The sequence below is a fragment of the Podarcis filfolensis genome (genome assembly GCF_964270895.1).
Source record: "Podarcis filfolensis genome assembly, chromosome: 3".
Classification (NCBI taxonomy): Eukaryota; Metazoa; Chordata; class Lepidosauria; order Squamata; family Lacertidae; genus Podarcis; species Podarcis filfolensis.
Window position 1 is genome coordinate 66681828 of NC_139606.1, and position 23891 is coordinate 66705718.

Sequence of the window (23891 nt, forward strand, 5' to 3'; positions counted from 1 at the left end):
TCAAATAGACAAGGCAAATCAGGTTTTATCCTTCAGGAAACACAAAAATCTCAAGGGCCTGATGACTGCACCCATTTAAAATTGTACTTGAGAGCTGTGAATGAGGGACATTGTTAAGTAAATGTAACCACTGCTTTCTGTATGACATGCTTTTAAATATTTTTAAATACAACCATTGTATTTTCCCTAGTAAAATATTTTAATAGTGTAAAAGCTAGAGACATGTGAACCTAAGTCCTGTGAGAAATTTCACCATGATTTATCCATTATTTTTTAAAAAGATCAGCAGAAATACCAGTGGCTTCAGTGATTACTGCCTTATTCCTTCAGTTATTGTTAAGGAGATTATTAGCTTGATTCTGCCTCTCAAAATACAAGATTTTCACACAAACTCTTACATGCACTGTAATAAAATTAAGCATATTTGGGTACTTTCATTTATTATTCGAGGGAACATTCAGTAACATAGTTTATAAAATTTCAAGCAGTTTTGTGAAACAACATAAAGATGGGGTGAGGAAATATCCACCTTGTTACAATTTATGTATTTTTTTACCTTGCCCTTCTCATGAGCATAATTTACAGCAAATAAAGAACACAGTGAAATAATATTGAAATAAAATGCAGCAAAATATAATACAATGGAAGCAGACATAACAGATTTTTCAAAAGCACCTAGGCTTAATGGGATAAGATGGTCTACAATTTTGGTGCAGCCACAGTGAACTCCTTATCTCTTTTAACAGCCATCCTTGCTTCAGTCATAATAAAGAGAAGATTGAAACAACCAACTGAGCAAGTTGGTATGAGATTCAGTGATTAGGGCTGGCCCAAAATATTTTGTTGCCTGAGACAAATACGATGTCAGTACCCATTCTTCTGGTGGAGTGGCAGCTGAATCTTATCTCAGCACTAATGACACCTCCCCCTCCCAAGTCTGTAGGTTAGTTTAGGGGGTCACATGATGGGCCATGTGACATTACACCTCATTCACCACAGACAGCTGGGGAGCTCTTCAACATCTGCTTGAGGCAGCTGCTTCACTCTGCCCAATAATGATAGAGCCAGCCCCCAGAAGTGCTCCTTAGGTAACAAGGGCCCAAGCCATTCAAAACTTTAAAGATAATTACCATCAGTTTGAATTGTGCCTAATACTTTAATGGTGTTCTGTATATGTTTCTATTCCAGCCCATTTTAATGATTGAGGCTATGTCACATTAGTGGCTTTAAACCCAGTGGCGTTGTGTTCTCCCGCTGCATTTTAAGTCACCTTTTCATGTTGCTGTTCATACCAGAGAGCAGTTGGAAGGAATGATTTGATCCATTACCATTACTTAAATTGTTTTCCCATACTGAACTCCAGTTCACTGACGCTTTTGTGTGTGCATGCACTTCTACAAGTAGCCTGGAGGGCAACAACATGAGAAAAGGCCTTTTCTGTGGTGACCCCCCCATTTGTGGAATGCTCTTCCCAGGGAGGCTTGCCTGCCACCTTCATTACATATATTTAGGCACAGTGGCGTAGCCTCAATTACTGGTGCACAGAACCAACCCAACCCTTGCTGATGGAGCAAAGTGGGGCTGCCTGCTGACCCATGCAGGGGGGAGCCCAGCCAGCTGATTCGGCGTTTGGGCGGGCACAGAGGAGCACTGAGCCATGCTGGGGGTGACTGGTTCATGCCTCCACAAAAAATTGTGTGCCCAGGGCTGCAGCCCCATCCCCAGCACCCCCTCGCTATGCCCCCGTTTAGGCACCAGGCAAAAGTGTTTATAACCAGGCCTTTGGATGATTGAATGTTCTATGTCCTTTTAAATGTGTTGGTTGGAGGAAGGTTATTGGTTTGCTTTTGTTTTATTTTGCATTTTGTGTTCTTATTTTGTATTTTCATATTGTGAACTATCCTGTGATCTTTGGATGAAGGGCAGTATGCACATTGTATTAAAAAAGGTAAAGGTACCCCTGCCCGTACAGGCCAGTCGTGTCCGACTCTGTGGTTGCACGCCCATCTCGCTTAAGAGGCCGGGGGCCAGTGCTGTCCGGAGACAATTCCGGGTCACGTGGCCAGCGTGACAAGCTGCATCTGGCGAGCCAGCGCAGCACACGGAAACGCCGTTTACCTTCCCGCTAGTAAGCGGTCCCTATTTATCTACTTGCATCCAGGGGTGCTTTCGAACTGCTAGGTTGGCAGGCGCTGGGACCGAGCAACGGGAGCGCACCCCACCGCGGGGATTCAAACCGCCGACCTTCCGATCGGCAAGTCCTAGGCGCTGAGGTTTTACCCACAGCGCCACCCGCGTCCCCATACACATTGTATTATTCTTATTCTTATTTTTAATCAGCTGGAAGCTGGGTTGAGGGAAAGTGAAGCAAACAGAAGTATTTTTCAAGAAGCTATAGGATACTTATGGATTGGGTACTTGGCTTCAAACACTTTCAAAGGGTCTGAGCTGGAGCCAGAATAAGCAGCAATGTGTACGTACATAGCCTGTGTCTATGACTGGAGATCCATGGCCATATTAGAAATGTGAATGTTTTAACATTTCAAATTCTAAGAACCAGATATAAATTAGAAACCATCCTGTCTGTGCTTTGTGTGCCACAGAAATGTCAAATACAAGCCAAGAAGATAGGGTTGAAAAGGGAAATGTGCCGTTCAGAATTGTGACCCAGCAACCCTGTTTTTGCCTCACATCTGCTATATAAAAAGAAGTGAGAATTTGAAGCTCAGATGGCATTAGGAAGCATAACATATGCTGATTTGATATGATCTTTATAATTTTACCTGTAAATCTGTTGATCTAGGGCAGAGGTGGGGACTCAGGGACCAAATGTGGCCTTCCCGTCGTCTTTGTGGCCCTCAGAAGTCTTCCCAATCCACATGTCATCTCCTCAGGCCACACCCCTTCTTGGTCCTGCATTATACTTGGAGTGTTTTTGCCCACCTGGAATGTCTCCTTTAACTCTGATCATGCCTCTTGCTTATCTAGATGGAAGATAGACAGAGGTGGAAACTAGTGAACTGTACAAAGGTAAATTTTACATTCACTGCTCTGTCCACCGCTGGTATGTGGCCCTCAGAAGGTTGTGCAGAAAGGAGTGAGGCTGTCAGACTGAAAAAGGTTCACTACCCCTCTTCTAGGGTATAATGAATATCAATTATATATGAGGGCAGTACATTAAAGTTGAAATGTTAAAAATTATAACATGAATAGTCTTGAGACGCAGCACTAGATCTTTTACTAGTTTCCTGACTTTCCACTATGACATGAACCATGGAACAAACCATGAAACAGGCAGACAGCGCAATCCCTTCCTGAGCCAACCAGCAGGGTTTAATTTGGTCTCACATCTCACTCCAACACCATGCCTTAGTAAAGTGGCTGGCATTGCCTTTCACACAAACACTGCTAGGACACTTTAAAAATTAAGTAACGAAGCAGTTTTAAATAACTGAACTGAAACAACAGTGAATTTTGTCTCCAAATGGTTGCGATAATGACAAAAGAGTGTTTGTCCTTCTGAGCCAAGAGAAGTTTGGCAATTTACAGTAAGTTATCTCATCTGCATTCTAGCCTTTAATTTGATCACGTGGTTTGTCACCATGAGAAGAATTTTCCAGACTAGATATTTTCTTCAGAAGCAGTACTGCAAAATGACATGTTATTTCAAACCGATTGAGTGGATCGCACCTCTTATGTGGTAGATCAATAGTGCCACTCCAAGGATAATGGCAGCTGACAGGGACTATAATACTGATTTAGAATTAGTGCACAAATAAAGGGATTCTTGCTTTGGGCAATATTACTAAGTAAACTGAATAGAAGGAAAACCTGATGCTTGGAAAGGGCAAATGGGAGTTACACAGCTTGTAGTTTTACTTTTTTCTATTTGCTGTCATCTGTTATTATGGTGTTATGTTGCAAAGTTTTTATTTCTGGGAACAAAAACAGTGCCACAGGCAACAAAGAGGCTGCTATGTATCCAAGCATCCAAATAGCCCTTGAAGGGAAAATGGGAATTTCAAATAGCCAACCAATTAGTTTTTTTCTTGCTTGGTAATCTAAATCTCCTGAAATAACCAAATGTGTTTCTTTTTTGACGTAAGTACCCTTTACAAACTACAGTCATACCTCTAGTTGCGTTCAGGTTGTGGATTTTCGGGTTGTGAACGCGGCAAACCGCACGCGCAGAAGCATTCTGCATGCTTTGTGCATGCACAGGAGCGCTCTATTGCATCATGCGTTGCTCTGCTTACGGACTTTTCGGGGTGCGAACGGCACCCTGGAACGGATCGCGTCCGTAAGTAGAGGTACCACTGTATAGTATTAGAAGTTTCTTCTAAATTGTCCGACCTTGCCAGAATTTTTCCCGGAGATTAACCTTACAATAAAGTTTCTCAATACGCTTGAGATGCCAGCCTTACATCCCCAGGGAAATTCCCAGGTAAAACTTGTGCACGTGTCATCCTATATTGATCTTCTAAGAGAGCCCTATTGATTTCAGGAAAGTATGCATAGGATCACAACCTTGATGTGTTTAATGTTGGAGACATTCAACCACAAGGCAATTATTACTGCCATATGTATGTGTTATACATTTGATTACACCTAAGCTGACTGCATGGCAATAAGAGTAATTTTCCATTAGCTAAATTTAGAAGACTGAACACTCATAAAGTTAAGCAACTGGTGTATGTGTTACTATGAGACTGTAGCCTTGATAACGTCAGAAAGAAAAGGTAACACTGAAAATTGCTTTCCATTGCTATAAATACTCCTGGAAATGGACCTTGAGCAGTGATGATTCTGCAAGGTTGATTTCCTATGCCTGTGTCTTTAGGGCAAGGAGGTTTTGTTTACAATTACAAATCTTTTTTAAAGTTATTTAAATAGATTGAATATGAATGTTCTTTTGTGCCCATCAAATACGTGCTTTTCCCACTTTGCTAGTTTCTGAGTCCCACAAAATATATTTGGGTTAACTCACCAGAAAATTGAGCCAGGAGAGGTGACCTTTTGGGCTCCAGGGTTAGCAAAGAATTAGATTAGTACCTATCTAATATCCCTCTGTGGATTGCTACAGAGTGTGATCTGCAGCCGCAGGCTGTGTGGTGGTATGTAAGGTAAAGTTAAAGGACCCCTGGACGGTTAAGTCCAGTCAAAGGCAACTGTGGGGTTGTGGTATTCATCTCGCTTTCAGGCCGAGGGCTTACCCTCACTTTCAGGCTGTGTTTGTCCACAGACAACTTTCCGGATCATGTGGCCAGATCATGTGGCCAGCATGACTAAACTGCTTCTGGCACAGCAGAATACCGTGACAGAAACTAGAGCACACAGAAACGCCATTTACCTTCCCGCCGCGGCGGTACCTATTTATCTACTTACACAGGCATGCTTTCGAACTGCTAGGTTGGCAGGAGCTGGGACAGAGCAATTGGAGATCACTCTGTCACAGGGATTTGAACTGCCGACCTTCTGATCAGCAAGCCCAAGAGTCTCAGTGGTTTAGACCACAGCGCCATCCGTCTCCCATACATACTGTGTGGTGGTATGTATGAGTTAGTAAGACCTTTGGTAATGGATGAGATCAAGTGTGCTCCACTGGGTAGTGTTTAGAATTTAGGTGTCGAGTAGTCAAATTCAGATGACCTCCTCAATGCTTCACCACAGCTTCATTTCTTCATTTCTAAAATGACATAATTGGCCTCGCTCTCAAGAGATGTGGCAGAGAATGATAAGCATTGCAAATCATTTTGCACATGAGGAAAATGTTAGGAAAATGATTAATATCAACTCCTCTTCTTTAGCAGATTTTGGGCAACTAGGAAATGAAAAGTACAGACCGAATGTAAGAAAAGTAGGAAAATGCTGTTCTGCGTTGTCAGGATTTTCATTGCCTCTTGCTCAGTCACTGTCTCATATACTTGAAGTGATGAACAGTTCTCCTTTCTTTCTTCACCAGATCATTGATGCTAACTCCTACTTTATAACAGCTGCAAGCATTCTGTGCCTGCTTTTTTAATATAAAAAGTAGAGAACCTATCTAAAAAGCCCAGCTAGCTCCAACATGCTGTTCAAGGCTTTTTGTGAGGGACTAAAAGAAATAATCTTCCTTTCCTCCTGAAAAAGATGTTATATTTCACTTCCAAAACAAAACCCACTCCTGTAAATTGCCAGCTGAGTTCATGGGGTATTACTTCTAGGGGAAAAAACATCCAAGAGGAAAAGAAGTGTGTGCAACTGTTGGTTTGAGCAGCTAGGAAAAGCAAAATGGGTTTTCTTTCTTTTCTTTTTACAACAGAAATTTTTAATTAAACTGCCAATGCTTTAAACAAATGGCTCAGTGATAAAACTACTTACTCCTTTTCCATTACTTGTTTAATTTACATGGTGCTCTGTGGATTTTTGCTTCACAGAATGAAATGGACGTATACAGGCTAAATCAATATTTCATGTGGCATTCTGGCATCAGCTACTTCTTAAGCAAAACATAAAGTAGTCCCTGGCCAAAGATGCTGTTTAACTGTGTGGCAAACATCAGCTGGAAAATTACAGAATTTGGCCTCCAGCAGGGATATCCAGTACATCCTGAATCCTGCTAATCCCAAACTTACTTTAGAAAGAAAGTTTATAGTTCTCTTACTTGGGTAAAGGCAAAATAAGCTGACAAATGCGTATTTCTACTGAATTTTAGGCTTTGCAGGGTGGTCCTGGAAGTCTCTGTATAGAGGCAATTCAGTATGTAAAAAGTGGGTGTTTTTAAGAGGTGAAATAAATGAAATGATATGTGTTGTGCACATGTGATAAAGAGACTTCAACCAGGGACATTGCTAGGTATGTAAAGGACTGAGGCAGAGGCGCATGACACAGTAAGAAGTTAGGGATTATAGATCAAGCGTTGCTTACCTCTCAACCATTTTTAGTTCAAAACATGACCCTAGCCTTTGATCAGATTGTTAGGCTCTCAATATGTCGCAGACTTGGGGAAGACTGTTGCTTTGTGATATCACACAGCTAATAAGCGCAAGAGACAGGTCTGCTTACCCCCTTTGGGGGTGTGGCAGTGTTGCAGGAGCCGTTGCCTCTCCCCCCCCCCCCGATGTTGGAGAGTTGGGATGCAAGGGGCTATCCTGAGCCGGAGATCCGGCTCCGCTCTCTTCTCTTTGGCGGTCACTCGTAGCCAAGTAAGATTGTCTTCCATGAACACGCTCTTAACAGTGAATCCGTAAGTGACTGTGGAGGCCAGGTCTGGATCCACACGTCCTTCCACAGTGGGGACAAAGATTTCTGGGTGGGAGTTGATCATAGTGAGGGTTTGCCAAACGTGCCTTCCTCTTAGCACGTTTTTCCCTTTTGTCCTGAGTTGTAGCATCTTAAAAGTCGATGACACCTTTGGTAAAGACTGTTCTCCAGTTGGAGCATTCTCAGGCCAGTGTTTCCCAGTTGTTAGCGTTTATATTACATTTTTTTTAGATTTGTCTTTAAATCTCTTTTGTTGACCACCGGCATTGCACTTTCCATTTTTAAGTTTGGAGTAGAGTAGTTGCTTTGGAAGGCAATCATCAGGCATCCGCACAACATGAGCAGTCCTACGAAGTACCTGAAGGATTCATTGGCAATAAAAGTTGGGGTCCTGGCTAGATCCAATTGGCGCTCTGTGTCTGCCACAGAGCTTTTATGAGAGCTTTGGCCTGTTCGTATCCCATGCTGAGTAGAAACCTGGAGAGATGTTAGTTGCCACAGCCGTTTTCTATGTGGTTTGAAAATCATCATTCATAGTTAGTGGGGGAAGGCCAAGGGGAAAATAAAGATAGTCTGTTGGCATTCCTAAAGTCTGCTGAGATCTCCTCTCTTTCCCATAATTTTTCAATGAGCTTGTGTTGTGTAAGTTCAAATCCTCCCACTTTGAAGACTTTGGCAGGTATCCCACCAGGTCTGCTGGCTTTGTTGTTTTTCATTTGGTTAATAGCTGTACACAACTCTCTCAGATTTGGAGATACTGCAAGCTCATCTCTAATTTGTTTTTGTGGAATTTGTGAGAGGACCTCAGCAGCTACAGGGGAGTTGTGGTTAAGGAGATGCTGGTAATGTTCTTTCCAGTGCAATGCAATAGCTTCTTGTCTTTTAGAAGTTTGGTACCGTCTGTTGAGTGTAGGGGGCATATGCCATGATTTATTGGCCCATAGAGCCAGCTCCACATCAGCCTGCTGAATTGGCCAATGACAGGCAGGCTCAGAGGCCAGGGCGCATACTCTGGGGATGGGCTTGATGGAGCAATCAGGCTTCCCTCAGGTCTGCTCCCAGGGGATTTAAAACTATCCATGCTGACCCCCGACACCCAGCTCTCCTTTCTTGGATCAATCCACCCACCCACTCTATTATTATTGCATTTCACATACTGATTTGGCTTTGCTATGGTAACAGTGGTCACCATATTAGCAGGGCCAGGTAGGAATTTGCCTATCAGGCAAATTGGTTATGGCCTGAAGTTTTTGCCTACCTCATAGCAATCATTACAACTTGGGCAGTTTAGGCATTGGGTAACCTTAGTCTTGGATGGGGGGGGGGTTGTATCCTCTTCTTCCCCTCCATAAATAGGGTATCCTGATAAAGGGATCCAGGAAGGAGTTGCTTCTGTCCATATGCCCAGATGGGGGCTTGGGCCTCAGCATTCCTCTAGGCGGCGATCCCTGTAGGGATCCCCCTATTTGATGTAAGACATAGGAATCACCACTGCCGGGTTGACCCTTGATGTCATTTCTGGCAGGCATTTCCATTTCTTAAAATTTAATGGAGGTATCTGTTTAAATCCTTCAATCTTAAACCAGAACGCACCACATTTCACAGCTTAACCGCCTTTAATGGTATTAATGTTTGTACCTGAACATGTTCTACCCTGACTTCTGTAATGCTGTTTATTTAGTCTATGAGGCAATAGATAAAAATGAAATTCCACTGTCAGCTAATTTATGGGGTTGTTGATTTGAGAATTTCTATTAGTCCACAGTAGGATTGTGTATGTGTGTAAAAAAAAAATACCAGGCGTGGGGTGATTGTGCAAAGCTCTAATTCTCTTGAGTCTGCATTTCCCTCTGAATATTTTTTCTTTCCAGGATATTCTTTTTTAATTTGAGAATAAAGAATAAACATTTTCGGGAGAAAACTATTCATACTATGATATGACAAATATTGGTCTCCTGCTGTGATCAGCACTCCATATAATCTGGGCTGAAATACAACATTTTGAACAATATGAAAGGTAAAACAGTAAAGAAACAGGAGCATCAACAAACAACAGAAATGATTTGGGGTTTTTTTCATTGGAGGCAATTTCACAGGCCATCTGTTGAATTTAAACTGGTCCCCGTCTCACTTCTAGTGCCTAAATGATTTAGCGGTTTAATTTGCTTGTTTTGTGAAAAAATCCCTTTTTGGCAGGCAAATATGCCACCATAGATTTGTGAAAGTGGCTGAAATTATAATGAAAGTGTTCTTCAACCTTGGCTCCCAAGTAGTTGTTGGCATCCTCAGACAACTCATCCAATGATCAGGAATAATGGGAGTTGTAGTATAAAATATGGGGAACCAGCCTACATCACTACAGGTCTCAAACTGATGTTCCCTGTGACTAAAGGAAAACTGCTTACAGCATGAGTCATTAATCCCCCCCCCAAAAAAAACTATGGGTAGAATTGTTTTTTGGGGGGTTATTAATCAAATTCATAAACTCTGCTGCTTTTCACAATTTAGTCAAATCACTCATTCATTTATCTCGGGGGACAATAGAGGCATGCATCTTGGGGTGAGGTCAAACTGTTGGAAGGTTGCAGCATCTGCTGTGGCTGTAGAGAAGAACTTTATTGACCAGGGGCTGCCCTGCTTAAGGTGGGCAGTAGCTGACCAATGAGGCATGATGGCTTTTTAAAAACAGTAGCTAAGGAAGCTTTCACAAAACGGGGCCCAGCACCCCCTAATTCAAGTACCGCAATCAAAACATGTCTCTTAAAACTACAGAGCCATGCTACTTAGTGTTTCATTGGGATAACACAAGGCCAATGAGCATGTTACGTAAAATCAAAATCAGAACTTGTGGCCCTACAGAATATGGTTGGACTCCAAATCCCATCATCCCTGATCATAGGCCATGCTAACTGGGGCTGATGTGAGTTGGAATCCAACAACTTTTGGAGGTTTATGGGTTCACCATCCCTGTATTTATCTAGCTGCTGTGCTGTGCCTGGTCAAATGTTCTGATTTTATGGTTAATTTTAACATATATGATCTTTTCATCTTTTTAATAGCTTCATTGCATACCACTTAGAAACCATGGTTTTAAGCAGTATATAAATTGTTGAAATAAATACATATAATAATTGTTGAAATAAATACATTAAAAATAGCAATAGGGAAGGAAGGAAGATTTTAGGTGAGGGAAACAGTGCAGCACCCAATCCAGATGGCTTTTTCTTCATAACAGAAGTGGCTATCTTAATCACACTTTTCAAAATGTGTGTTTAATGTAATGTGTTGTTTGGCCTATAGCATGATGCTTTCTGCTAGCTGAAGGATGCAGTAGAAAATTCATTAGAGCAATTAATTAGGGTTGTATCCACCAGAGTTCTCATTATTGCAAGGACTTCCACTTCACAATGGGATGAGTTTTCCTGCATGCACCCTGCACCCCCATCTGCTCCAGGGGGTTGAGGGAACCCCTAGAACATTTTTTGGGGGGGAAGCATAGGGACATGCAGGGGGAGGGAGAAGAAATTCCATTGCACAGGCAAAAGACATTCAGGTGACTTTGTTGGATGCATGTGTGGTATGGCTACAATGCATGGTGTAGTTGCATTATTTTGTGTCCTTTGAACCAAGAATATCCCCTTGGATGCAATAAAGTAATAGAATTGTCAGAGTTGGGGGGGGGTCCAGTAGGCCATCTAGTCCAATTTCCTGCTCAATGTTGGGTTATCCAGAGTTAGATGACTCCCAACACACATCTGCCCAGCCTCTGCTTGAAAATCTCCAGTGCTGGAGAGCACACTACCCATCTATTGGTTCCATTGTCAAACTGCTCAAAACTTCCAGAGGTTTCTCCTAATAGAATTTATTCTCAAATAAGTATTCATGGAATTGTGATCTTTCATGGTTGGTAATGAAGGAATGCACCATCTGTTCCATCAACTAAAAGAATCCTTTTCACCTGAATCCTTTTTGCCCTTTACAGACGTGGTACAGTTGCCATGCAAAGCTTCTACACTGCAGATGTAATGTACAGAGCAATTGGTCATGATGACGGTCATCATCACTGAAGGAGGCCATGTTTACATTCAGTATTGCCAGTGACATCTGATGTGGTGTAGAAATGAGAGCCAACACATTATGGATGAAAATGGTTCCATGTAGAGTCTATTTCAAGTAGTCTGCACATAGCAATTATAATATGTATCCAAAACCAAGTGTGATGGTGAGATTGTTGCTATTCTGCAAATGGTTCACTAGTTAGTTTATTTCTATACCAACTTTCAGCCAGAAAGCCCCCCCAAAACAGTTTACAAACATTTAATACAAATACAAAATTCAAACAATTGAACACAACTTTCAAAAAACGAATGCAACAAAATCCTAACACCTTAAAATCTAAAAACCTAAAGACCAAGGGTAGTCATCCCCCAAATGTCAAAGGTAGCAGGAGCAACTCCTCTATACAGCGCTCTCAGGCAGGGCGTGGGAAGGACAGGATAGGTGGGAAACCTTTCCCCCCATACTAAGCCTTTGTTTTACCCCCACAGTGGCAAGATGCTTTAGCTCCAGCTTAGGTACTGTAAAATCGTCCACGCCACATGTCCTCATGGATAAAACAGCATGGAGCAATTAACAATCCAACCTGATATGAATTCTGTGGATAGTCTGTGTGTGTAAGGATAGACAAATTGATCTATTTCTAGTCTGCATCACTTTCAAATTTTCATCACCATTTTGTTCTGGTTCTACAAATAAAAAAATCTGCAAATTACATCTCCACAAATATTCATGCTGAGATTTGTATTTCTACCATGTTGTTTCTCTCAAAATTTGCATTTTAAAACATTGATACATTTTTGGAGCCAATAACAGTCCACATGAGGAAATTTGGGTAACTAATATGGCTGAGGGATGCCACACAGATCAGAATATGTTAAGATTAGCAGAGATAAAGCATTGCTATTTGTGGGTTGAGAACAGATTTATTAGTATTTTAACCATCTATAGCCCTTTGATATACTACTTTAGGGTTGTTGCTAGTGTCCCTCCCTCCCCACTGCAGTTAATGGGAAGGAATTAACAATGCCATCTTCAGGACAGGTATAGATTTAGGGCTTTGTTGGGGGTTCTGGGAATGAGGAGGCATATCATCCTGTAGATACATGGTCTCCCCTGACACTCCCCATTTACAGCTCCACTGCTGGTAACACAGCAACAATACCAGAGCCTTTTTTCTGCTGTGCTGAGATGTGTGCCAAATCCCTCTCTTCACTTGTGGACCTCCCTCTCCACCAGCAGAGGGGGAAATCTGTTTTTCTATATTTTAGGAATATTTCTTCCCTACTTCCCTGTATAATTTGATTTTTAAAGTCATTTTTAAAATAGCTGATTTGAAATTTAAATTATTTATTAACTTTTAAGGCATTTGTTACCTAAAGGAATATCACGTAATTGTAACTACAGCACCATTTTTGGTCTTCTTCCTTCTTCATGGCATGATCCCAACCAGTCAGTTACCATGTAGTGCACATAATAATGTTTTGGCATTATTGAGCAAATCAGACTGGAACCAACAAAGTCACTGACTCTAAATAAACTCTCCCATTGACTTTGAATTGGGAGAAAAGAAAGAGAAGAAATGAGTCCCTATGTCTCAGGCAACTGGTTGATGTTGACTTGCTGTGCTACTGGTTTCATTGTCTGCCCATGCTATCGTCCTAAGATACGTTTCTTTTTTACCTGTTTACTTGCACCCTTGCACTTTTGTACCCCTTCATAAAGCTGCTCAGTTGAGCATCCCAAAAGAATAAGCATGTTTTATGGGAATTACAAAGCATGGACTCATTTAAGTTAAGCACAAGTAATTATTAGCAAGCTTTTCTGATACACATTTTGATCCAAGTTGTGGCTACTGGCAGTAGAGCCATTTCCTCTTTCTCTCCTTTGGGAGGAGCAAGAGTGTAACTGCAGATAAATAGTAACATCCATAATAATTCATCAGTGCACATACAGCTTTTAAAACTTAGGAAGAATGCTACCAAGACAAATGGAGTAGAGCTGTCAGACATCATAAAACAGCATTGTAGACAACATTTTCTAGACTTCTTTTTTTATGTTTTTACTAGCCCTGCCCACCTGCCTGCTCATATGTATTTTAGTCATTTGTGGTCTGTGAGAAAAAAAAAAGGAACGGAAAAGAGCTAATTTTGTGCAGCTTTTCTCCGTGGTTGCCTCCAGATGATTCTGAATTCTTAGAAGCATCCATGGAAAAAAATTCTTAAAAGCCTGAATTTAAATTAACACCTGTTTTTAAAGGCAAAAGGTACTACATAATCAAAGAAATACTGATTTATTCCTCTGTCTTGAACTTGGATGATAAGGAAAAAACCCCTCTGATTTCTTTAAAACAAAGTCTCAGGCATATTTATTTACATAGGAAGAGCCTACTGGATCAGACTAAAGACCCATCTAGTTCCACAGTGAGAAGTGCCTCACGAGGAGGACATGAGAGCAATAGCAAGCTCTTGTTAACAACAACAGAAACAACAACAACAACAACAACAACAACTTATTCCTTATACCCCACCCACCTTGCCAGGCCTCCCCAGCCACTCTGGGCGGCTCCCAACAGAATATTAAAAACACGAAAACATTAAAAACTTCCCTAAACAGGGCTGCCTTCAGATGTCTTCTAAAAGTCAGATAGTTGTTTATCTCTTTGACATCTGATGGGAGGGCGCTACTACCGAGAAGGCCCTCTGCCTGGTTCCCTGTAACCTCACTTCTCTCAGTGAGGGAATCGCCAGAAGGCCCTCGGTGCTGGTCCACAGGAACTTCTTTTTTTTCCCCATAAAATATTTATTGAAGTTTTCAAAAAGTTTAAAAAACAAAACAAAACACACACACAAAGCTCAGTTCAGGGTGGCTTGTGTTGTTTTTTTTATAGAATATTTATTGAAGTTTTCAAAAAATTTAAAGAAAAACACACACACACAAAAGAACAAAAATCAAACATATAACTTTCAGTGACATATTTCCTTGACTTCCCCACATCTCTCCTTCTTGTATTCCAATTCAATTTTTAATTCAACAAGTTCCTGTCCCCAAATTTTACCTTATTATATTTAAATCCTTTTCGTTTAACCAATTTTAACATAAATCTCAATCTTGATACATCAAATCTTATTCTTAATACCTTTTTCTAAAGTCGACCCCAATTCCATTTCATGATTTCCCCATTTTAATCTAAAATAACAAAACAGATTATTTACAAAAAAGAAAAAAAGAATATATTTATACCGCCTTTGGATACCCAGAACCCCACTCCCCGCTTTTCCCGGTTTCAATCCCCAACCAATGTCCATCAATCCATCTGGTATCAGCCTGGTGATCTCACATCCGAGGCCCTTAAATCTCTCTCCTTTCCTCTCTGCCGGTTTTTTTGATAGTCCTTTATGTTAAACGCCAGATCTCGGAGAAGCTCTGTCCCCATAAGGTCCATACTTCTTCCTGCCAGGCCACCATATTTAAAATTGTAATCCATATCTTGTTTTTTACTTCTTTTAAGTCCAAATGTCCCAGAAACTCCTGCTTCCACTTTGGTCAAATTTGTCTTTCCCTTTAAGTCCATCTTTACAGGCCTCTGGCCTGCCAGGTCTCCATATTTATGATTGTAATCCAAATCTTGTTTTTTGCTTCTTTCTTTAATCCTCTGCTGCATTATAGCTCCTCCTTCCTTTCCCTCTAAGTTGTCATATGTAGCTTCTTCAAATTTCTCAAATTCCTTTTCTTGTTCAGCTGCAAGAGTTTTTAGTTCAAGGGCACAGTCTTTTTGTTCTGGTACAGAGACTTGAGTCAAGTCCCTTCCAATTTCCACAGGTTTGTTTGCTTTTTCATTCAATATTATGACATTTTTAGCCAAAACAATGCTTTGTTCGTGGAGTTTTCCCAGGCTACGAAAGATCTTCTCGAGTGCCGTCTGTATTTTTCCACTTACAGCCATTCTGTAATGTCCCAGAGCCCCCTCTAGGGGAGTACTGGTTACTTAGTATTCCTTCCAGCTGTAAATCCAAAAGTCCTTTATTTTCCTTGGTTTTCGACAATTTGTTACCTAAATGTAACAAATATGACCAGCCGAGGCAATAGAAACAAAGTTCTCTCTCTTTTTTTCCCCTCTCAGCTTTGACAGCTAATTTGACAGCTGTCAAAGTCTTTTAAATCTCTCCAACAGGCTCCCTCGCGGATCGCTCCCGGGTCCTGGGGGAGGGGTAACAATCCACTTTCAAAATTAATTCTTATCCTCCAGCACATTCACTTATACTGCCAAAACGTGAAATTAGTTACTTTTGACTTCCCACGAAGAAGATGTTCTTTTCAACCTTAGTTATCTAGTCCTTGCTTTAAAATGTTTACAAAAGGGGGAGACGGACTTCCTCTTTGCGCCTTCCCCGCTCGTGCCAAATCAAAAAAGGTGATTTTTAATATCCAATTTTCGTAATACTCACGGGTTGTTACTTTTAGTCCAAATTTCAAAGGAAGAAGTCAGCGCTCTCCAACCATGGCATGCGGCTTCGCTTCGCGGAGACGGGTAGACAGCTCTCAGCTCCGCGCCGCTCACCCCCGGTATGTTCCGGAGCCTTTAAAAAGGCTCCTTTGCAGCGGGGGGGGGGACGCAAATGGAGCCCGCCGAGCCTTCAGTTCACAGGCTTCCCCGCCTGTGATTTTTTTCGGGTCCCCGCTTCGCCGTAGCGGTAGAACCCTGGCTCCACAGTTGCTGGCGCTGACCGGAAGTCCACAGGAACTTCTTTTATACCACATCTGCCTTCATAAGCCCTTAAACATGGCTACCTGCTGGACCCTTAGATTCTTCTTAGACAAATCAGTCTTCTTTACAATATCATTGTCATTCCCATGGCAAAGGTGTTATAAAGGATATTTTTATTTTGTTTTCTTTTGGTTAATTCTGAGTGCTATTGTAGTAACTTTTTCTGTAAAAGTTGCAATCTAGCACTCAGTGAACTGTTTTTCAGCGTTCAGGAGGATGAAGCTAGTTACTCCTAAAAACATAAATGTCAGGGAATCAGGAGCAGGAGCACTGGGGAGAGAGGATTGGGAGAGCGAAGGGGAAGAATCCGAGGGCAGCGTAGGGGAGTATGATAGTGGCCCGAGAGATTCCATGAGCTTCTCCAGCGAATCAGAAGATTCCCAGAAGGGGGCGCCGATGGTCAGGGCAAGGGGGGTCCCAGGGGGGACGCACCAGAAACAAGGAGCCAGAGGGGAACCCCAAAGCAGCAGTGGAGGATCGGGACCAGTTTCCCCACCAGAGCGTAGTGGGGGGGAAGAGTCACATGTGTCAGGGGCAGTGCCTCCTCCAGAGAGGGAGTCAGGGCTGACCACGCCTCCAACGGAGGGGAGGTCAGTTGCAGCTAGCCCCCCCGAAGGGGGAAGCAGTGACAGCAGCAGTGGAACGGTCAGGAGGAAAGCTGCTGGCTGGGCGCGCGCGCCAAGTTCAAATGTGCAGGCGTGCGGAACAGCAGGAGACCCGGATGGGGAACCAGCTCCTAAAGCCCGCCGGAGGGAGGGAGAAGGCTCAGGGGAATCAGCGGGAGAAGAGGCTAGAAAGGGCGGAACCCCGGCGGGCAGGCGGACCCAGAGGAGGAAGGAGCAGCGGAGAAGGTGGAGCAAGGCTAGAATCTTAAATTGGTGTCAAGGGGGAGGAGACTCAGACGGAGCATCAGTGGTCTGACACTTAAGACGTGGAGCTGCGCGCTGCGGCTCTGGAAGTGAATCTGAACTTCAATAAAGACTTTTATACTTAACAACGAAGCAGCGTTGGTCCTTTGTGAGCTGGGACCTAGGGTAGCTCTGACAATAAAACATGCCACATATATTTATATCAAATACTTTAGTCCTGACGAAACCAAATTTAGCAACGAAGAACAAAATTACAGTAACAGAACACAAAAAAAGAAAGGAGGAGGGGAGATTATGAAAAGATGATTTATAAATAAACTTTTCCTCAGTACATTTAGTAGGTGCGCATCTTTAACTCTTTTCTTAATAAGTGATCTTCATAAAAAAAAGGTCTCCCAAAATTGCCCATACCATTGTAAATTCAATACAGTTTTAGAAGATACTGTGTTTACTGCAATTTGCTGCTCTTAACAAGGATGCTGCAACTTACTGATTTCCTTTGTGAACAATTGCTTTAAAATAACCAAGGAAGATACTTTTGAGTATTTAGGGTGGGTATGTGGCTGGTTATAGCTTTAGTCTGAGCAAGTATTTCTTATCAGAATAGTTGTACTTGGCAGCAAGATCAAAATATATATAACATACCTGCTCCAAAAGTGTGGCACCGCCAGCACCTGTCCCTCAAAAAGTTATAAATTCTCCCTAGATTTATTGGCATTAATTACCATCTGAACTGAATTTTGTGGGAACTTTCCTTACGATTATATGAGATAATGTGTTAAACATTTTTATATGTTATTAAATAGTCAGTTCAAATATTTTCTAGTAATTGGTCTCCTGTAACACCTTTGGAACCTCACAATATAGAGAACCTAGAACCTGCTGATACCACCCTAGTCTCTCACTTGAGGCATGCTTTTATGGAGCTTCCTCAGCCTTCTCACACCATTGTACCCAAAAGCACTCAGTCAGTTGGACTGCACATACCTAGGTCAAGGTTGCAGTAGGTTTAGTTTGGTGAGTTTCTCAGGGATCAAAAGGATGACAAATGGGACACCCTTCCACTCACTCTTCTTTCTCTGGCCTATACACCTCTCCTCTTCCAGCTGCTTTAGCACTTGATTCTGCTGATTGAATAAACTGGCCTATTGAAGGCATTCGGAGTTGGAATTTTCAAATGACTTTGTGGCTTGCTTTTCACAAGTCGTTCAGATGCTTCATTTATGTCAATTTGCCATCATCGCCAATAACAGCTTTGTAGCCTTTACAGCAAGAGGCTGGATGTGAGTCATAGGACTGTCTGTATTCCATGCAAAGATGCTTCAAAACAGAGTTTACAGAAAATATAACATTCCAGATTAGGTTGAAGATGTAATGAATCCGCTGTTGTCACAGTTCAGGAATATGTACCCCCTTCCCTCCAAAAGAAAAAGCAAAAAGCTACAAGAAAGCATTCAGGAATATTCATCTCAGGTAGGAATCATAAATCTTTTCTTGCTTCACTGATTCTTTCAACGGCTTATGATCTTCACAAATTCTACCCTCATTTATTTTGTTTGCTTTTCAGCCTGTGGAATTGTTGGCAGGTATTCTGGTACGTTGGCTTGCCCCCATGAAGGGGATTGGTAAGCCATAATTTTCATTTTCATTAAAGTTTCCTTTCACATAGGGGACAAGGTTGGGCAAAGGACATCTTGTGCACAGTGAAGCAGCATTCACTTTCTTTATGATTTAAGCTTCTTCATACTTAAGGGCAAAGTCCTTCCAAGTACATCAGATGTATTTTCTCCACTTCAAGTGGAAAATGGATTTTATAGCACTTACTCCTGCTAACTTATTGCTTGATGATATTTCAGAAAATGTTAAAATTATGAGCCAAATCTATCTTTTCCTATTGCATACTACACAGCAGCACCCCTCCACCAGTAGTTTCTGACTGGAAAAACTTAAGAGGGTTTTTGTTTGCAGTCAAGTCAATGGAGCAACCAATGGCATGGGTCATGTGTGGCATCCCCATCACTGATTCCCCCGCTCTTCCTCATACCTCTTACCTAAATTTACTGAAGCTGTGCTTCTTGGTTCTTCATGGTCCCCATCTTGTTTTCTACTGCCTCTTACACCCTTTTCTGTGCCTCATTGGCCGCTTCAAAATTGCTGCATTCCACATTTGGGGGACTATGCAGCATAGTGGGTCTTTGTAATAATAATAATAATAATAATAATAATAATTATTATTATTATTATTATTATTATTATTATTATTTATCTATACCCCACCCATCCAGCTGGGCTTCCCCAGCCTCTCTGGCCACAGACACACAAATTTACTTATTTTACATTTCTATCCCACCTTTCCTCCAAGGAGCTCAAGAGAGCATACATAGTTCTCTCCCTCCCCATTTTATCTCCACAAGCGCCCTGTGATGTGTAGACTAGTCTGAGCAGCAATGACAGACCAAATATTATCTAGTGAGCTTCATGGCAGAGTGAGGATTTGAATGTTGGTCTTGCAGGCCCTAGTCCAACACTTTAACCACTATACTGCACTGTGATACAAAGTGGAAGGTCTCTACAAGTTGTGACTTGTCAGTATGAATGCAACATGCCAGCTATATATTGCACACTTCTGGATGCATAACAATCAATGCTGGTTTTTTGCTGCTGGCCTGAGATAAGAAGTAGCATATGTGCGCGCACACACACACACACACACACACTTTTTTTCCCCTTGGAAAAAATGAAATTTAGCAGAAGGAAGAATAAGCATTTTTCAAACATCAGACATGAGAGTTACTGGGTAGCAAAATCTTATTACTTTCTATAATCTTAGAAATTGAGAGATAACAAGAAATATTTAAGTTTTATTGAAGATGCATGCCTTTTAAAATTCAGAAATATCTTTCTTTTCAGAGCTGCAGAACATACATTGTCCTCAGAATGGTATCCAATTTCTTACTGAATGACATCCTGGGAAAGGAACATGTATATTATCAAGAGAAGGACGGTGGGCACTCTGATAGCTTTAAAAAATTGATTACTCTAAGTCAGAATTTCATTCCTGGTTATTATCCTTGGTAGCATCACTGTCTGTAAGACTGCAAATCCAGCGACTAAGCAAGCTCAGCACGGTCTACCAGACATACCAATTTTTCGCTCTATAAGACGCACCAGACCACAAGACGCACCTAGTTTTTGGAGGAGGAAAACAAGAAAAAAAATATTCTGAATCTCAGAAGCCAGAACAGCAAGAGGGATTGCTACGCAGTGAAAGCAGCAGTCCCTCTTGCTGTTCTGGCTTCTGGGATAGCTTCGCAGCCTGCATTCGCTCCATAAGACGCACACACATTTCCCCTTACTTTTTAGGAGGGAAAAAGTGAGTCTTATAGAGCAAAAAATACGGTATATTGTGATCTACAAGGTGCTCACCACTTTTTTACATCCCTGTCTGAAATGAGGATTGTTCGCACACAACCTTTTACCTTTGCTCTCCATCCCTCCCCATGCATCTCAAAGAGAGGTTGCCTATGAGAAACTATTGTAGCTCCACTGCTTGAGCAAGAAAGTGGCTCACACAGAAGGTGCTGGCCACTTAAAGATGCTGCTGGACTTCTTATCCATATGGGAAACTAAGTGGCATTTTTCAAGGATGGGAAATTGGCCCCAGCATTTCCAGAATCGCATTTCATCTTGATTTTAGCTGCCAAACAGCCCCAACCCCTAAGGGATGTGCCTGTTACCCATGCCCTTAATCTCTCAAATAACTCAGGTCACTTCCAAACTATTGCCGTTTTAGGGTGGTTTTCAGTTACATTCTGGCCAAATCCAGGTATCACAGTTAAAATCCTGCCATTAGTATTTGCACAGTCTTAGGAATGTTGTAGTGCAGTTAAATAAATAAGGTTGGGCCTAGTTAACCCAACGACATGCATTGGCTCATTATTCTAGATTTGGTTGCAAATATAGCCGACTGGGGTCTTCCTGAATCTATTTCACAGATTTAAATAAATGGTAATGTCACAGCGCTGTTAGACTAGATGTTGAAGTCAAAGAGTTGTTAGACTAGTTGAGACTATTTTGGAAATTACCTTGAGGCAAAAGGTGCTGTAGTTGTATAAAGTGGTATTACTTCCTATTTAATGAAAACTGGGTGGAGATTTCATAGAGCTTGAAGGGAGAGTGTGGGATTCCTAGTGAGAAAGGATAGTTCAACATGAATGATGAGCTGACTTGCAAAGGAAAAACTAGTGACTAATGCTTGACTGTGTTTGGGCAGAATAGCCCCTTAATAGCAGGTACCATAGCAAATAACATGTAAATATCTTTTGTACCAGATGTGTAAATAAATTATGTGTGGCATTGTTGGCTATCTTCTGGAGAAACCATTCCATCAGTCTATTTTCTAAAAACCAATGTCCGTTAAAGTAATTTCTTTTCAATCAGTGCTCTGAAAACACTGTCCTTATTCATTCCATAGCTGGAAACATCAGCAAAGTTAGTCTTTTCTATTTTGCTGATGCATTTATTTCTATACACACAGCTTATGCTAAAGTAGGACATCCAGCACTTTCCAGGCTGGATGCTTTCCTTCCCATCCGCTCTATATCTGCCTTCCAGTGGCTCCCCCCCCCCCCCCGCACTCTCATGACTTTAAATATAGTCATTGCTTTTTTTCTGGGGGTATTCAAGGGTACGCAGTACAGACACCCAAAGGTTCAAAGTGTGACACTTACTGTAGCAACATGGTGAGTGCTGGCACCTTTTTTTCTTTTAAAAAAGCACTGAATGTAGTCAACATGCATTACAAACTCCACTGGAGAAAACTGTGGTGGGGGAGGGGATTTTAGAGCAGGGAAGGTTTGATAGGAAAAGTGTTTTGCAACTCCATCCCAACTGCATTGCCACTTCCTTTCACCCTGACTGGGCGACTGTGACATGGTGTGTGTAATAAGTAGTTTGGGATGGAGCCCAGGCATGCCATTTGCCCTTGAGTTACTGATTCTCAGCCTTTAGAATACTAGTGGTCTTTTTCATAGAAGACCAAATAATTCTTTAAAGAAATATAAAACACAATTCATTATTGGTAATCATATCTTGTTTTGAAACTGCCTAGAAAACACACAAGGAATTTTGATAATCTGGGGGTATTAGAACATCTGTGTTACTGCTAATTACGATTCTGTTGCATACTGATTCAACAAACTGTGCATTGGTCATACTTCAGTGGCAAATTAAGTCTCTTATGAAAATTTTCTGAAATGCAACTGAATTACGTGAAGAAATCCTTAATGTAGAATCCACTTGCTTACAAAGATTTATGTCTCACATTAGTATTAAAGCTAAACAACTAGTTTGTAATTTATGCAGTAGTTTGAGTGTATTTTCCATTTCTTAAAAAGGAGGGGAAAGTTTGGCAAAAAAAAAAAAAAGCATGCAGAATAGAAGAATTTGGCTCTTTGGTGGAAAAAAACCCAATGGTTTTGGTTTGGGATAAATTAAATGGATTTAAACCTTTTAGTTTTTGCATACATATAGTGGTTTTAAAATAATCTATAGCACAACATTTGCAATTATGGCTAACCTCATATTAACTTTTTTGTGGCTGAACTGTTTTAAAAACAGTGTGGCTTCTAGAATATCCTCCCAAATCCAGCTGTTTCAAAATAGTAATGTTGATAACCATGAATTGCTTCCCCAGCCATGGGCTCTTATTTACAAAATTATAGCGTCTGGATGTCTCCTAGGATTTCCTATTTTCATTATTTTGCTGGTGGATATTTGTTTATACCAAGAATAGGAATCATGCATCCCTTACACATACCAAATAACATTATAGTTTCAGTTCTTTGACTAGTTTCGGGCATGAACTGCAAGTGTGCTCTGCCGCTCTAAGACAGTCTTGCTGAGCTCTGGCAAAGTCCATACATACCTGGGTGCTAGAGACCATGCAGTACGCAGGCTGTGCAAAAGCCCTGCTCTGCAGCTGTCCTAGCGGCTCTGACAAGTCCATTTGGAATCTTCCCTTTCAAATTTCTTTAAAATGTGTCATATGGCTCACAGTGTCTTGTGAAGAAGACTGTAAGATTTATTTTGAAAGGTGACCTTTTAAAAAGAAATGGCTAAAATAATCAGTACAATACTAAGTGCTGATTGAAAAACAACTACAAACCCTACAGGGAAATGCCAGTCATTTATTACTTTGCCCCCAAAGATTACTGTTGTATTTCACCAAGCATGTGTTCTAGTATTCCATCACCCTAATCATGTGGCAACCCTATGATTATCATTATGAAGAAGAGCATTTGTTATCGTGAATATGCCACATGACACAGTGGAAACTAAGGAAAACAGAAGGGCAGATGAGGCAGGGATAGTGAGCCTGTGGCCCCCCAGAAGTTGGAGAAGTACATGCCATGCTGGCAGGGGATAGAAGGAATTACGACAGTACAGTGGTACCTCTGGTTACGTACTTAATTCGTTCCGGAGGTCCGTTCTTAACCTGAAACTATTCTTAACCTGAAGCACCACTTTAGCTAATGGGGCCTCCCGCTGCCGCCGCACCACTTCAGCACAATTTCTGTTCTCATTCTGAAGCAAAGTTCTTAACCTGAGGTACTATTTCTGGGTTAGCGGAGTCTGTAACCTGAAGCGTATGTAACCCGAGGTACCACTGTATGCCTCTGAATGCAAGCTGCAGGGAATCACAAATAGGGAGAGTGCTAACGTGCCCATGCCTTCCTTACAGGCTTCCCATAGAGATCTGGATGGCCACTGTGAGAACAGGATGCTGGACTAGATTGGCCTTTGGACTGATCCTGCAGGGCTCTTATTATGTACTTATGCACTACCAGGCCAGGATAGCACAGATTGCAGGATAGCACAATTAGCACAGATGTTTGATTTGAGAAGTGTCAGTTTCTACTTCCATGCTTCCATGCAAACGTAGTTTAATATTTAGG

At 41.5% G+C, this 23891-nt stretch overlaps 1 protein-coding gene across 8 annotated transcripts in view; it reads left to right on the top strand.

Moving 5' to 3' along the window:
- The window catches only part of ESR1 (estrogen receptor 1), a 214765-nt gene that overhangs the window by 49079 nt on the left and 141795 nt on the right, over positions 1-23891 (top strand). The window contains exon 1 of one of the 8 annotated variants that reach the window (XM_083607958.1): positions 18307-18408. The exons of the other annotated variants lie outside the window; for them this stretch is intronic. Within the exon in view, the coding sequence (XP_083464084.1) occupies positions 18310-18408 (99 nt within the window). The 5' untranslated portion in view covers positions 18307-18309. Of the gene's footprint in view, positions 1-18306; positions 18409-23891 lie in introns of those variants that run through there. 8 annotated transcript variants of the gene reach the window in all.